Genomic DNA, 17,147 nt, shown 5'->3' with positions numbered 1-17,147 from the left:
TGGTTTTCTGTGTTTTAATTAAATGTCATTTCCTTGAATTTATTTTAAGGCTTCTTGCAAGAATCCTTTTCCCAGTACAATTATAATGACGAATTGGGGCTGAGCTCACTAAAATGTTCAAATATATGTCCTATATATGATAGATTTTTCCTATCAAATTAAACAATTCCAGGGAAGCCACTACTTGTTAGGTACTGGTTCAAGGTCATGATCATACAGCAGCAAACAATGTTCCTGCATGGAGCTTAGATTCTAGTGGACACAGATTTTATCATGTCCCTCATTATACTTTTGCTAAAGTTCTGACCTTATCATTTTGAAGTCTTCACTCCTGCATATTGCTTATTGAATGTGAAGGTTCTGATTGAAATGTATTGTATCATTCTTTATAGGGTTTCTCTGTTTTGTGTTCTCTTGACAACTGTGACATTTTGAGCTCTGCTTGAAACTGGTCATATTCATACAAAAAATAGGTTTTCTTCAATGGAATTCAGATGACTATAAAAACTCAGCTCACTCATGAATTCTTAAAACATGACATTTTATAAATGTTCTCTGCTGTGCGGATTTTCTAGGAAAATGAGAAGTCTAAGTCTTGAAGAGCACCTCTGTCACACTCATCATGATTAATGGATTTATCACCATCATGGACTCTCTGATGCATCTGAAGACATGAACTCTTACTAAAGCCCTTACCACACACAAAACATTTGTATGGTTTCTCTCTAGTATGGCCTCTCTGATGGGCTTGAAGATGTGAGGTCTGACTGAAGCTCTTACCACACATGCCACATTTATAGGGTTTCTCTCCCGTGTGGATCCTCTGATGAACGTGAAGATATGAGTTCCGGATGAAGCCTTTCCCACATTCTTCACATTTGTATGGTTTCTCTCCTGTGTGGACTCTCTGATGGGCTTGAAGATGTGAACTCCAACTGAAGCCTTTCCCACACACATCATATTTGTAGGGTTTCTCTCTAGTATGGACTTGCTGATGGTCCTGGAGATGCGAACTCTGACTAAAGCCCTTCCCACATGTCTCACATTTGTATGGCTTCTCTCCTGTGTGAACTCTCTGATGGGCCTGAAGGTGAGAGATCTGACTGAAGTCCTTCCCACATGTGTCACATTTGTAGGGTTTCTCTCCTGTATGGACTCTCTGATGGGCCTGAAGGTGGGAATTACGGCTAAAGTTCTTATCACACACATCACATTTGTAGGGTTTCTCTCCAGTGTGGATTCTCTGATGGGCTTGAAGATTTGAGGCCTTACTGAAGCCCTTATCACATACCTCACATGTATATGGTTTCTCTCCAGTGTGAACTCTCTGATGAAGACCAGAATTCCTATTAGATATCCTGTCACTTACTTCCCATTTGTATGTCTTCTCTCTAGAGTGACCTCTCTGATGGGCTTGAAGTTGTGATGTCTGACTGAAGCCTTTATCATATACATCACATTTACATTTACAGGCTCTCTCTCCAGCACTATCTACACAGTGAATGTCAAAATCTAAGCTATGATGGAAGCCCTTCCCACACGTGCCACATTTACACAACTTCTCTCCCGGGTGAGTAAGCTCATGAGAGGGAAGACAGGAGTTCTGGTTGAAGCTCTGGGCACATACCTGACATCTGTGGAGGTTCTCTCCTGTGCTGACTCTCTGATGAGGTTGCACATGTGAGCCCTGACTGAAGCCCTCACCACTGTCACCATTCTGATAGCATTTCTCTCCTATGTGGACACATTGATGCCTGGGAAGCCTTGAGCTGTAACCTATGCCCTTCCCATACTCGATACTTACCTGAGGCTTGTCTTCTAAGTGTAGTTGCTGGTGAAGTTCAAGATTAGAGCTAACACTGAAGCCTTTTCCATTCTCATTAGAGGTTTGCTTTCCTGATTGGATTATGCTATGTTGGGATGATTCCTTCACACAGTCTTTTCCACAATTATTGTGGCTAAAAGCTTTCTCTCTTTTGTTTACTACATGACCATCATGTTGATGAGCAATCCTTTGCGTAACACAATGGTCACATTTACAGAGATTATTTTTTACATCAATTTGCTGACACCTACTCTGATAATTCTGTGGTTCTCTCAGATACATTTTCCTCCAGAAATCCCAGGTGGTCCTCATTGGAAGCTCTTGATTTTTGATGCTATTTGAACTCTCCCCTTGCCCCTTTATTGTATAGTTCTCATCTTCAGAGACCTGAATATTCTCCTGTCCATACCTGACAGGGGGAATCACCTTGTTTTAGCAACTTGGACCTCTGGCCTTGAAGATTTATTATGAAGTCTTGATTACTGGTTAATTTACTTGTAAATTGTTCCCATATTTGCCAGCATATAAGTTCTTCATATGAAAGGAATCTTAATCTTACTTCTTGAAGGATATCTATCTCATTTTGATTCCTGTGTCCTGGAATGATAAAGAGAACTCAGAAATGAAAATGAAGACAAGTGAATATTTGTTCAGAAATAAAAAACATTTCACAGGTTGACCACACTGGGAAACCTTAATAAACCAGTGGAGAATTCAGCTTGACTTTATCATTGGTTTTTTTTTTTTTTTTTCTTTTTTTTTTTTGAGATGGAGTCATGCTCTGTCGCCCAGGCTGGAGTGCAATGGTGTGATCTCGGCTCACTGCAAGCTCTGCCTCCTGGGTTCACGCCATTCTCCTGTGTCGGCCTCCCGAGTAGCTGGGACTACAGGCAACCGCCACCACACCCAGCTCTTTTTTTTGTATTTTTAGTAGAGATGGGGTTTCACTGTGTTAGTCAGGATGGTCTCGATCTCCTGACCTCATGATCTGCCCGCCTCGGCCTCCCAAAGTGCTGGGATTACAAGCCACCGTGCCCGGCCTATCATTGGTTTTTTTCATGCCTATGGGAACAAAAAAGGCTGGTTTCTATATACAAAATGTTAATGAGACTCATTTAGAGCTATACCAAGATTGTTTTGTTTTTGTTTATTTTTTTCTTTTTTTGAGACGGAATCTCACTCTGTCACCCAGGCTGGAGTGTGGTGGCATGATCTCGGCTTACTGAAACCTCCACCACTGGGGTTCAAGTGATTCTCCCGCCTCAGCCTCTGGAGGAGCTGGGACTACAAGTGCATGCCACCACACCCCATTAATTTTTTTGTATTTTTAGTAGAGACAGGGTTTCACCATGTTGGCCAGGCTGGTCTTGAACTCCTGACCTCAAGTCATCTGCCTGCCTTGGCCTCCCAAAGTGCTGGGATTACAGGTGTGAGCCACCATGCCTGGCCAATACCAAGACTTATGTATGTGGTCAAATACACATACAGAGCAACAAAAAGATGTCCTAGAAAGATGTTATAGAAGAGTAACTTTACCTCCTTGTCCATAAGAATAATCACTTAAAAATCCTCTCCTCTTTTCCATGGCAGATGTATAAAATCTACAAAATCCTGGCTATATGTAAGCCTCAGAATCATGGTTACATTGTACAACCTGCATCTGTATATGATAAAAAGTCCAGAATGGTTAGAAAAGCCTGAATCTCTCCTTCAGCATTTACAAGTGGATTATTAAGTGATGCCAAGAATTCTCAGAGAAAGAGAATCTTTGGCAAAAGTGAAGAGAATATAGAAAAATATCTTCTCTGTCTTGAGAATGAACCCATAAGATAGTACCATTATTTCCTTAATTTAGTTCTTAAAATATACATTTGATGAGCTAGATTTGGGAGAATTCTCCTTCTTTTCAATGAGGTTCTAAGTATATAATATTCAATTAATGAACATGATAAGTGAAAAAAAAAGGAGAAAACATATTCCCATAGCTGACACACCCTATAGGAGAGTAAAGGCATTGAAAATTGTTGCCACTTGGTTTGAGTGAATTTTCTGATAAACCTAAATGGCTAATACAAGATGGTCCCCAGTGATCACTCCCCGTTGGAATCCACTCCCTTTTGAAGTCCCCTCCCACACTGTATCAAGCTTGGTTTGTGAAACCAATAGAATATGGCAGAAGTGATGATCTGTCACTTCTGATGCTAGGTCATAAAAACACTGTGCTTCTATCTTCCTCTCTCCTGAGTCACTGGGTCTGGGGGGAACCAGCTGCCATGTTTTGAGGACACTTCAGCAGCCCTAGGGAATGGCTCACTTAGCAAGGATGCGAGGCCTCCTGCCACAGCCATGTGAACGAGCCCACCTTGGAAGCAGGTCCTTCAGTCCCAGTCAAGCCTTCCGGGGACTGCAGCTGCGTCACTCTTTGACAACAGCTTTTTGAGATCCTGAGCGAGAACCCCTCAGCTAAGCTGCTCCCGTATGCCTAACCCACAGAAACTGTAAACCAGTGTTCATTGTTTTAAGGTGCTAAGGTTTTTGTTTTGTTTTGAGACGAAGTTTCGCTCGTGTTCCCAAGGCTGGAGTGCAATGGTATGATATCAGCTCAATGCAACCTCTGCCTTCGGGGTTCAAGTGATTCTCCTGCCTCAGCCTCCCCAGTAGTTGGGATTACAGGCAGCCGCCACCACACCTGGCTAATTTGTGTGTGTGTGTGTGTGTGTGTGTGTGTATTTTTAGTAGAGATGGGGTTTCACCATGTTGGCCAGGCTGGTCTCGAACTCCTGACCTCAGGTGATCTGCCTGCCTCAGCCTCCCAAAGTGCTGGGATTACAGGTGTGAGCCACCGCATCTGGCCAAGGTGCTAAGTTTTACAGTAATTTGTTATACAATAATTGATGACTAACATAGGTGTCATAAAAATTATAACTAGGCTGAACATACGTCAGAAGAGTAACTATGTGCTGAAATAGTCCTTTAATGACACCTCTTTATTCCCTGCCTGTGAACTTTCTCCAGGAGAAGTAAAGATGGTGAGATCCACTCAGCACCCTTCTCTGTAAGGTTTTGTTTATTGATCCTTGAGGGAGAAGATGCCCTTTAATTTGTACTTCTGTCCAGTGAAAATAGACCTCAGGAATATTTTGTGTAGGTGGAGCTGGGTACCTAGATGGACAGGCAGAGTGTGAAACCCTGAAAAAGTCTGATGTTCACTCTGAAGAGAGGTGAGGGTAGAATACACTGTCAGATTTGTTCAGTTTTCCAAGGGCTGTAAGTTACATAGTTATATCCTTTTGTCAAAACTCATCCAATTGCACGCTTAAGGTGTGCACATGTAAATTTTAACTCAGTAAAAAAGAACTGTAAAACAAGCCATTTTACTTTCTGAAAATTTAGGGAGCTATACACTTACAATTTGTACAGTTTTCTGTATATATTTCAATAAAAATTTGGCCAAAAATTAAAAAAAAAAAATAAAGATTTGTGGCTGGGCATGGTGGCTCATGCCTATAATCCCAGCACTTTGGGAGGCCAAAGCAGGCAGATAACAAGGTCAAGAGATGGAGACCATCCTGGCCAACATGGTGAAACTCCATCTCTACTAAAAATACGAAAATTAGCTAGGTGTGGTGGCGTGCTTCTATAGTCCCTGCTACTTGGGAGGCGGAGGTAGGAGAATCGCTTGAACCTGAGAGGCAGAGGTTGCAGTAAGCCGAGATTGTGCCACTGCACTCTAACCTGGCGACAGAGCAAGACTCCATCTCAAAAAAAAAAAAAAAAAAAAGTAAAGATTTGCTCAAGGAGGCAAAGAAGAAGTTGGGAAGCTACCTATTAAGAAAAAAAAAAAAAAGGACAATGGCAATAACTGGGATCAAATTCCCAAGTTTAGGTTTGTACACAAAAATGAGGCAGTCAGAAACAAAAAAAAGAAAATTTTAAAAAATGAGGCAGTCAGCCAAAGAAGTCAGCATCCAACATTCCTGATTGCAATGCAGTAAACTTTCATGCAGCATGGAGATACAAGAAAATAAAAGATAAGATTGAAAAGATTTTACTACCCCAGCTACTTCCAAAATCCAGGGTCTGTCTCTCTCAGCTAAGCAGAGAGATTCTCTTGGGTTTTTGGTTTGCTTTTTTGTTTGTTTGATTTAGTTTTGGGTTTTGGTGGGTAAAGTCAAGTAGGAATGACTTTAATTCGTATATTTTAGGTATTTATGATGTATATTCAAATTAAAGATAAATGAAGGAGTGAAGAAAAGGGGGAATGAAATAAGGAAGAGAAAGAATAGAAGGAGAGGGGTGAAAGCAGCGCAGGGAGGTTGTCCCTGGGTGTATGGATAAGGCAACTCTCACCAAAGGTCACGCAGATAACACAGGTTAGGGAGAGCTGTGAGGGAGCCATTTCACTACTATTCAAATGAAAACACCTATCCATTCGTCCATTAACTGACGTTACTGACATCAGTCCATTAACCCATTCAGTCACTCATTCAACAAATATTGAATGAACGTGTACTATGTGCCAAGCCTATGAAAGGCAATAAGGATCAGCAATTTTAAAACAGGTAAAATTAGTGTTGGGCACAGTAGTGTACTCCTGTAGTCCCAGCCCAGGAGTTTGAGCTGCAGCAAGCTATGATTGTATCACTGCACTCTAGCCTAGGTGAAAAAGCCAGACCCCCATCTCTAAGAAAAGAAAAAGAAAAATGAAAAGAAAACAGGTAAAATTCTTACACTCATGAAGTTACACTCTAGTGGGGAAAGAGATCATAAAAAAGTAAACAAAATATAATACATGAATATGTCAGCTGGTGATTGATGGTTAATCACAAAGTCAGGCAGAATAAAGAGATGGGTATTTAATTAAATGTATTTATTTATTTTTGAGACAGGGTCTTGTTCTGTCACCCAGGCTACAGTGCAGTGGCACAATTATAGCTCACTGCCAGCTAATTTTTTTATTTGTTGTAGAGGTGGGGTCTCGCTGTGTTGTCCAGGCTGGTCTTAAACTCTTGGCCTCAAGTGATCCTCCCACCTTGGCTTCCCAAAGTGCTGAGATTACAGGGATGAGCCATCCCGCCCAACCAAGGATAGGTATTTTAAACAGGGTAGTCAAAGCAGGTTTCTGTGATGTTTCTATGATGAGATGACATCTGACCAGACACAAAGGAAGTAGGTAGGGAGCCAAGAGGATGTATGAGGTAAGAACATCCCATGCAGACAGAACAGCAGGGCTTCAGGTAGAGAGAAATACATGCAGGCCAGGCACAGTGGCTCACGCCTGTAATCCTAACACTTTGGGAGGCTGAGGTGGGAGGATTGCTTGAGCTCAGGAGTTTGAAACCAGCCTGGTAACATGGTAAGACCTCATCTCTACCAAAAAAATACATACATATATATAAAAAATATATGTATGTATTTTTAAAATTAACCTGGTTTAGTGGCATGTGCCTGTAGTCCCATTCCAGCTACTCAGGAGGCTGAGGTGAGAAGATCAATTGAGCCCGGGAGGTCGAGGCTGCAGTGAACCATGATTGCACCACTGCACTTCAGCCTGGGCCACAGAATGAGACCCGTCTTTAAAAAAACATAAAAAACAAAAGCACACTGGGCATGTATAAGAAACACACAGCAGTCTTGTGTGGCTGGAAAGAAGTGAGTGAAAGGCAAAGGATAGGAAATAAATTCACAGGGAGTGGGTGGCCAGGTCACATAGGACCCTGAAGGCTCATACAGATTTCGGAATTAATGAGTGAGATGGGAAGTCACAGAAGGGTTTTGAGCCAAGGAGCAACATGATCTGACTTACATGATCTGGCTGCTATGTGGAGAATGGACTGGAGGGAGGCAGAAGGAGGAAGGTCATGTGCAAGCTGCTGCAGTAAACCGGGGTGATGAATGCTGAGGGCTTGGGCCAGGCTGGTGGCCTAGGAGGTGGTGAGGAGGAGAGGACTGGGTTGTACCGTGCAAAGACTCAGAGCTGCATGGTTCTCACCTGAACAGCCATCTCTTTGGATTTCTGTCTCCATCAGCCAAAGCTTGTCTTCTCTTCCCAACTGTAGTATCACATCTAGTTTGAAGGGGTGATAGCCTGTGAAAAAGAAATGGCATATATATAAAGTGAATGCATTATAGTAAAAAATTTTAATTCCAACACTACCATCTTCATGCGCTCTAAGTAGTATTTTTCAAAATTGTGATCATGAACTGCTATCTGAATACCTTTTAATTTGTGATCTGGTACACAAATACATAAGTGTCAATCACTGAATCAAGTGATCAGATAATCTGATCCTATCCATTGTCTACTTTGATCACATCTTTCCTGTTTCTGCTTACAATTTTTGCTGCGCTGAGTGCAGTTCTTGACAAGGAGCTATAATATTTCTACTTCATTTCATTAAACACATTATAACTCACCAACTGATTTCAAAGCCCACCAAGATTTCACAACAGCAGTTTGAGAAAAATAGACAAAGTATAGACAAGGTATCCCTGGGGAATTAGGAAATTCACATCCCCAAGTTCAGGGAAGCATTTTAAGCATCTCAAAGTCTTAAATAATTGAAAGCAGGACGGTCCAGAGGGCTGACTTTCAGTTACAATTTGAGGCGCTTGTGCTTACCCACTGACAGCAAGTTCCTGAAGTTCTCCAGCATCACATCTTGGTACAGCTTTCTCTGGGCAAGGTCCAGCAACCCCAACTCCTCCCTGGTGAAGACCACAGCCACATCCTTGAATGTCACCATCCCCTACAACATCAAGCAGATGTAATCTCAATCTGATGGCCAATATCTACTGGGAGAGAGGCAGCACTAAGCAGGTAGAAAGAACAGGCAGGAAAATGTTCTGGATTGTGAAGGCCTCAAATCAACTTTAAGTAGCTTCCTCTTTTTCTCCATCCCACATGCCAGTCTCATAGACTCCTTTTCCACAGTCACATCAAAAGTGTATGCTACTAAAAAATAACCCCTGTGTATTTGGTGACATTTGTAAGTATTCCAGCAGTAAATGCCCCAGCACTGTAAACCTTGACTCACACGGAATATGTATTTTATAACTTGACTGATACTACGAAATTGTCCTAGAAATGTTGGGTCAATTTAGTACCAACGCCGAAAAAGGTGTTTGCACATGCATGTTTATAGTAGCATAATTTGCAATTGCAAAAATGTGGAACCAACCCAAATGCCCATCAATCAATGAGTAGATAATGAAACTGTGTGGCCAGGCACAGTGGCTCACGCCTGTAATCCCAGCACTTTAGGAGACTGAGGCGGGTGAATCCTGAGGTCAGAAGTTCGAGACCAGCCTGGCCAACATGGTGAAACCATCTCTACTAAAAATACAAAAAAGTGGTCGCAAGTGCCTGCAATCCCAGCTACTCGGGAGGCTGAGGCAGGAGAATTGCTTGAACCTGGGAGGCAGGGATTGCAGTGAGCCAGGATCACGCCACTGCACTCCAGCCCAGGCGACAGTACAAGGCTCTGTCTCAAAAAAAAAAAAAAAAAAAAAAAGGGAAAAGAAACTGTGGTGTATATATATATATATATATATATATATATGATGGAATAGTACTCAGCCATAAAAAGGAATGAATTAATGGCATTCACAGCAAGCTGGATGATATTGGAGACTATTATTCTATATGAAGTAACTCAGGAATGGAAAACCAAACATCGTATGTTCTCACTCATAAATGGGAGCTAAGCTATGAGGATCCAGAGGTATAAGAATGACACAATGGACTTTAGGGCCTCAGCTGAGGGATAACAGAGGATGCCTCTGGGGAGTAAAGAACTAACTTGAAAGAGATAGGAGGGACCTTTTTGGGGTAATATAAGTGTCCTATATCTTGTTCTGAGTGGTGGGCTAATGCAATTATACAACTGTCAGAGTGGGATATACAACTGTTATTGACCTGACCACTTAAGAGATATGTAATTTTGTAAGTAAATATTGCATTTTTAAAGCCTCATGAAAAAGTATTGCAAATTGAAATAACATTTAGAGACACAATATTGTGTATGTTTGTTCATAGCCTCTGAAAAATTAGACACAAAATGAAAACCCTTCTCAGACAAATACATAAAGAAACACTAAATCATACAAAACTCTAGTGATAACATTAACTGAAAAAAGAAAATTATATATAGAATGCGACTGTTGTTCTGTAAAATACACTGATAAGTATACATATAAGACACACAATATGTAAATACATATAAAATAGTATGGAGGAAATAGATGATTTGTATTTTAGTGTAGTAATGTGGACTTTTCTCCCATTTTTTGATATCTATGAATTTTTGTACCACTACTTATGAAATAAAGAAGATAAACTACCAAAACTAAAAACAAAACAAAAGCTAAAGACATAAACAAAAAATTGAACCAATCGACAAGTAACTAGCAGATCCCAAATACCTGTTTTCCTCCTTTATCTTTCTCAAGAAAGAGAGAAAAAAAAGTGTCTAATCTTTGAGGGAAAGAGATGTCATTTTAAGAGATAAAAATCAAAACTCAACTCACCCGAAACTTGGTCATTTTCTCCTGCTCCTTCCAGGGAAGGGCAGGGTCCTGCGAAGGCAGAACTGGGAAAAGAAAGAAGCCATGAGAAATAGGCCATAGCCCACGTGGCCGTCCTGGGTGAATTTTTAAAAGGTGGCCGGGCACGGTGGCTCACACCTGTAATCCCAGCACTTTGGGAGGCCGAGGCAAGCAGATTGCTTGACCTCAGGAGTTCGAGACTAGCCTGAGCAACATGACGAAACCCCATCGCTACAAAAAAATACAAAAATTAGCCGGGTGTGGTGGCACACACCTGTAATCCCAGTTACTCTGGAGGCTGAAGTGGGAGGATGGCTCGAGCCTGGAAGGTGGAGGTTGCAGTGAGCCAAGATGGTGCCACTGTACTCCAGCCTAGGCAATACAGCCAAACTTTGTCTCAAAAAAAAAAAAAAAGACCCTTTCTTCAGCACATATCAGTAGCCGCTCAGCCAGGGGCCCTTCTGCAGTAAACAACCTGCCCGATTCTAAGTAGCAAGCCTAACATAAGAGCCCTTTGTAGTTTCCAGGGTTATCATTCTCATACTGGACACTGTGGGAAATGAAAGGCAGCAGAAGGTACTTGCTACAAAAGTGGATTCTGGGGTCACAAGGTCTGGGGTCAAATCCTGGCTTGGCTACTAACTCTTTAAGCTCATTAACCTCCCCATTCCTCAAATCTGTCACCTGCAAATGAGAAAAATAGTGCTTTCTTGCAAGATTATTATAAGGGTCAAATGTGTGAACAGATGGAAACTCTTTTTTTTTTTTTTTTTTTTTTTTTTGAGACGGAGTCTTGCTCTGTCGCCCAGGCTGGGGTGCAGTGGCCAGATCTCAGCTCACTGCAAGCTCCACCTCCCGGGTTTACACCATTCTCCTGCCTCAGCCTCCTGAGTAGCTGGGACTACAGGGGCCCGCCACCTCGCCCGGCTAGTTTTTTGTATTTTTTAGTAGAGATGGGGTTTCACCGTGTTAGCCAGGATGGTCTCGATCTCCTGACCTCGTGATCCACCCGTCTCGGCCTCCCAAAGTGCTGGGATTACAGGCTTGAGCCACCGCGCCCGGCCAGATGGAAACTCTTATAAATGATTTCCCTGTAGTTGCACAAAAGCAGATGATATTATGCATCATAAAATTGTTGTTACAAATGTCTTTTGCCATCATTTCCAACAAAAGAGTCTTTTATAACATCCAGATTTCAAAGACTGTACAATGCTTTATCTTATGAAATTCACCTTTACCTCTGAAAAGTCTATAATTCTGATTGGCTACATTACTTACTACTTTGGTGTCCTGTAATATTTAATTGATATCAGTGTTCAGTTTTATAAAAGGTATAAATATTTATGAATTTTCTTCATGTAGACAGGAGGGTCTTAGTGGTGTATCTCCCTTTCCCATGCTCACTGTCGTAAGGAAATACTAATTTAAAATGTGTCTCTGCGATTGTTTTTTCTAATTTTGAATGAAAGTTTGACAGTATGTGTCTCACTTAAGTGAAAAATACTCTAGTACTAATAATAGATCCTAATCTACAGAGTTGCTTTTGGGATTAAGTGAGCAAATCAAATAGTCTTGGCTAGGCTAATCCATAGAGACAAAAAATAAATTAATAGTTGCCAGAGGCTGAGAGAGGAGATAGTAAAGAATGATGGCTAGGGAATAGGAGGTTTCTTTTGGGGGTGATACAGATGTTCTTGAATTAGAAAATAGTGATGGTTGTACAACCTAACATTGTGAATACACTAAATGCCGCCGAATTGTACACTTTAAAAGGGTGAATTATATGGTATATGAATTATGACTCAATTTTTAAAATAGTGGGGAAAAGCCTTGATTCAGTGTCGGGCACATTATATAAGCTCTCAGTAAGTGATGACATGATGACTGTTGTTCCCATTTAGTGGATGAGGAAGCTGAGGATTACTGAGATTAAGTTACCCAAGGTCACAGAGCTGGTGAGGTGAGACTGCATCTAAATCCAGCTGAGTCCGGAGCCTGTCTCTTAATCGTGTCTCCTTCTCTAATCAGAAATATGAAGACATGGAAGGAGTCATGTCTTAGAGATCAGAGAAAGGGGAGTTGGAGGGTGTGAACTGCTGAAAATGATCTGCTGAGAGATACTGGAGCCAGATGATGAGGAACCTAATATCCTAATTGACTCTTCTGACGTACTAGCTCTTTGTGCCTGCTTCCTTGCCCATAAAGTGAGGACAACAACAGCATCTACTTCGTAGGGTTATTAAGAGGTTTCAGTGAGTATATACAAGATAGCGTTCAATACAGATAGCTACTCCCGTTCACGGCTCCTCCTACTTCAGGCAGAAACACTCTAGTAGGGAAAAGAGCAATGTATTCTCTTCTCAAAGCTAGGGAGAGATCAATTCTTAACATCCAATTCCCTTTGTTCTGGTCCTATATTTCCCTGCACCCTCCTGCTCTGCTCAGTAACAGGATTTTGCAAGACTTGACATTTCACAACATTTAGTAGAAAAAAGCAAATGGGGTCTGGAGTGCCTGGCTCAGCTCTGCTCACTATATGTACCAGGGCCACTTTTCTAGGCCTGAATTTCCAGACTTTGTTCATTCCTAGGTTGTCAAGTCCTCTCGTGCCTTTGCTCCTGCCACTCTGCCTCCAGAGAGGACCAGCTTCCCTGTCCTTCTCTGTAATCCCTCCTCTTGGAAGCATTCTGAGTAGCTGGGGCATTTGGGGTATAATTAGTAAATCAAGCATCTGTTTTGCCTGTGAGATAATGAACAATTACTCATCTTTTTATCCCAAGCACCTAGAGTATAGTGAGTATTTGATGCACACGGAATCAAAGAATGACACACAGACAAGGATTGTACTAATTGATCTCCAAGATTCTCTTGAGCTACAAAATTCTGAGGCTATTCCTAATTGGGAGGAGAAGATGAACTTTATCTGTCAATTTCTTCTTGCTTTTTAATTTCATTTGCTTTGCTCAATTAACATCAAGGTCATCCTTAAAAGTGAAATCATTAAGCCGGGCGCAGTGGCTCACGCCTGTAATCCCAGCACTTTAGGAGGTTGAGGTGGGTGGATCACTTGAGGTCAGGAGTTCGAGACCAGCCTGGCCAACATGGTGAAACCCTGTCTCTCCTAAAAATATAAAAATTAGCCGGGCATGGTGGCAGGCACCTGTAATCCCAGCTACTCAGGAGGCTGAGGCACAAGAATCGCTTGAGCCTGGGAGTGGGAGGTTGCAGTGAGCTGAGATCGTGCCACTGCACTCCAGCCTGGGAGACAGAGGGAGACTCAATCTCAAAAAAAAAAAAAAGTGAAATCATTCATAAAAGGGTCATAGATTGTGGATAATGTAAACCCTATCTATTTATTTATTTTAATAGCAGTGTCAGGTATTTACTCAAATGTCATCTCCTCAGAGTTCTTCCCTGCAAGTCCTTTAAAAATTTTTTCTTTGATTATTACTCTTGAGCATCTCCCAGTCATTGCCTAAGCTGTGAAACCATTTCTTTTCCTCTTTTTATTTTTATTTTTAATTTTTTTGAGACACACTTTCATTCTCTTTTCCAGGCTGGAGTGCAGTGGCATGATCTCAGCTCACTGCAACTTCTGCATCCTGGGCTCAAGCGATCCTCCTACCTCAGCCTTCCGAGTAGCTGGGACCACAGGTGTGTGCCACCACATCCAGCTAATTTTTTAATTTTTTTTGTAGAGATGGAGTCTCACTATGTTGCCCAGGCTGGTGTTGAACTCCTGGGCTCAAGCCACCCTCCTGCCTCAGCCTTCCAAAGTGTTGGGATTACAGGCATGAGCCACTGCACCCCCATGGAACTGACATTTCTCAGGGCTGAAGGAGAGTGTGGCACAAAGTTTAAGAACCCACTCTGCCTGAGCTCAAACTCCCAGTTCAGGCTCTTTCCTGTTGTTTTACTTTGGGAAGATAAATATTTTACCCATCAGTGTTGTCATCTGTAAAATAGGAATGATAATATTATCATTGTTATGAAGATTAAGCTAACTAATGCATGTAAAGCCTATAGAAGAGACCCTGGCACTCATTGTATTAACAATTATTACTCATTCATGAACACATGCCTAATCCAACCTCCCGTTTATTCCATAAATATTTGAGCTTTTGCCCAGCAGGAAAAATAATATTGCTAATGAGTGAAGGAAATCTGTTCTCCAACTGAGCAGAAATAGCAATAGCATGTATTAAGTCCTCTCACGTTGGGACAATGTTACAAAGAGTCAGGGGGTCGACACCCTCCTCTCTGCAGCCCTCCGGTTAGTCAGGGCTGAGGAAGGAAAGGGGGTTGGAAGATATCCAAACTGTGTTTCTGGTCCAGGATGAATGACAGTGGACATCCCCAGGCACCACATGGAGGTGAGACACACTCATGCCTTAAAGGAGAAGGAAAAATAAAAAAGATGGAGAGAAAATTGACGCCCCCCTCCCCCTGTTAGGAAGCCAGGAACAGCCCCGCGGAGTGCAAGGATCAGAGAAGGGTGAGTGGCGCTGCACCTGGAGCTCAGAACCCACCGCGGGCTCACAGAACCTTTCAGAGACTGAACGCCTCTCCTCTCCGGGAAGAAATAAGAGATTGGCAACAACCAGCCACCTTTTCAGTGTGTGCCAGGATCGGTCCTAAGCATTTTTACGTCTATCTTACGTAAATCTCACGAAACTCCTACCAGATAGGTACTACTATGAAATTCACTTTACAGAGGAGAAACGGAGAAATTATATGCCAAGATTATATTGCCAGAGGGCGGCAGAGCGTGTGGAAGGTGGGGAAAACCAGGGAACTTGAGCGCCCAGGACACCCTCAAACCAGACGTGCGACCAGGAGCCATTCCCAAATTGGAGACCCATGCACCGCCCTAAAAGCAAAGAGCAAGCAAAACATCGACCCCGCCCTCTGTGGCTTCTCTTTACTGAGGGCGAAGGCAGGCACCTGCGAGTCCCACGCCCAGGCCAGGAAAGCTCGCTGTAGATGCAGAGGTTCCGCGCTGACTCACCTCCCAGAGGGGATTGATGACGGCTGCCTCGCCCTCCTGCAGCGGAAGTGCACAAGGTTGCAACGACTCCTGCACTACACTTCCCAGAATGCCCGAGCGGAAACAGGCTACCATCCCGCCCCGTCAAACGGAAGTAGTCTTAGCTACCTGGTTCTCACGTATTACGCTTCCTAAAATCTTCCGCAAGGCAGACCTTGCCACGTTAAATAATTTATTTATTTTTAAATATGTAAGTGGATTCACTTAACTGTTCTCAGGGGCTATTAGCGCTTGACCTTTATTTTTCTGTTCCTTCCCTGTTCTGTTTTCTTTGTTTCCTTTCTAAAGTGACACTACAACTAAGTGTGACTGGAAAGTTAAATGTGGCTGTTTCAAAGAGTGGAGAGGCAAAAAAAAAAAAAAAAAAAGAAAGAAAAAAGAAAATTAAAAAATGAAGTAAATGTGGCTGTATAGAGAGAAAGGTGAACAGAGAATCTCAAACTTTTTTTTTTATCTTATTGCATTCTTTACATGTGCCTGGATATATCTAGACAATGATATCTATCATGAGCAATTCAAAGATGTTAAAGACTCACAAGAAGGAAAAGTAACCTTTGATCGGGTCACAGAACAACAAAATTTTCTCATTTTTGTTGGGTTTAATTGATCACTTTGAAATACAGGGATTTTTGGCAAATGAAAGGAGCTGGCAGGGAAGTGAAGGAAATATGCTAACAGTGAACTATCTAAAATAAGAAATCAAGAAACTATTCCATTTACAAACACAACAAAAAAATTATACCTAGGACTACACTTAACCAAGGAAGTGAAAGAACTCCAGGTTGATAACTATAAAACACTGATGAAAGAAATTGAAGATGACACAGAAAAATGGAAAGATATTCCATATTTATTGATTGGAAGAATTAATGCAGTCAACCCTTGAATAACTCTGGGATTGGGACAGTCACCCCCATCACAGTCAAAAATGCATCTATAGGCTGGTTTGGGTGCAGTAGTGTTACAACTGGTGATCACAACCAGTTCCAGATTTCTTTGTTCCTTCTTCACTCCAACTGCTTCACTTGACTAACCTTAAAAAAAAAAAAAAAAAAAAGTTAAAAAGAATGCACGTAAAACTTTTGACTCTCAAAAAAACAGCTAATAGCCTTCTATTAAACAGAATCCTTATAGATAACATAAACAATTAAAACATATTTTGTATGTTCCATGTATTATATACTATATTCTTACAATGAAATAAGCTAGAGAAAAGAAAATGTTACTAAGAAAATCAAGAGGAGCCAGGTGCAGTGGCTCATGCCTGTAATCCTAGCATTTTGGGTGGCCAAGGAGGGGCAGATCACGAGGTCAGCAGTTTGAGACCAGCCTGGCCAACATGGTGAAACCCCATCTCTACTAAAAATACAAAAATTACCTGGGCTTGGTGGCATATGCCTGTAATCCCAGCTACTCCAGAGGCTGAGGCAGGAGAATTGCTTGAACCCGGGAGGCAGAGGTTGCAGTGAGCTAATATTGTGCCACTGCACTCCAGCCTGAGCGACAGAGCGAGACTCCATCTAAAAATAAAAAAAGAAGAAGAAAAAATCAAGAGAAAGAGAAAATACATTTACAGTACTGTACTGTATTGATACTGTAAGTTTACACCATCTGTTTAAGAAACTGTCTTTCTGAAATGGCAGGCAACTGCAGCTTCAGACCTCAATTTACAGTACATATCAAGCAATCCAACTTTTATAATGTCATGACTTTTCTATGCATCTTAGG

The 17,147-nt window shown here is 41.8% G+C and overlaps 2 protein-coding genes across 4 annotated transcripts in view; both read right to left on the bottom strand.

Annotated features, from left to right (window-relative positions):
* On the bottom strand, window positions 1-15,433 carry ZNF233 (zinc finger protein 233). The gene is given in 7 exon segments (XM_002808197.4): window positions 1-673; window positions 676-2,219; window positions 2,221-2,422; window positions 7,818-7,913; window positions 8,448-8,574; window positions 10,355-10,416; window positions 15,381-15,433. Coding segments are annotated over 6 exon segments (2,013 nt in total). The 5' UTR covers window positions 10,370-10,416; window positions 15,381-15,433; the 3' UTR covers window positions 1-644.
* Window positions 15,434-16,251: 818 nt separating this feature from the next.
* Window positions 16,252-17,147, bottom strand: part of ZNF227 (zinc finger protein 227) — a 40,976-nt gene continuing 40,080 nt past the window's right edge. For 2 of the 3 annotated variants that reach the window (XR_013410792.1, XR_013410790.1), the window contains exons 8-9: window positions 16,798-16,939; window positions 16,252-16,453 (exon numbers count right to left, since the gene is read on the bottom strand). The gene's annotated coding sequence lies outside the window, so the exon portion shown is untranslated. Of the gene's footprint in view, window positions 16,454-16,788; window positions 16,940-17,147 lie in introns of all 3 variants that reach the window. The other variant, XR_013410791.1, reaches the window with a different exon arrangement.

Source organism: Macaca mulatta, chromosome 19, assembly GCF_049350105.2.
Source record: "Macaca mulatta isolate MMU2019108-1 chromosome 19, T2T-MMU8v2.0, whole genome shotgun sequence".
NCBI classification, from domain to species: domain Eukaryota; kingdom Metazoa; phylum Chordata; class Mammalia; order Primates; family Cercopithecidae; genus Macaca; species Macaca mulatta.
Note: the sequence above shows the minus strand (reverse complement) of the source record. Positions and strands in the feature narration are given on the sequence as shown.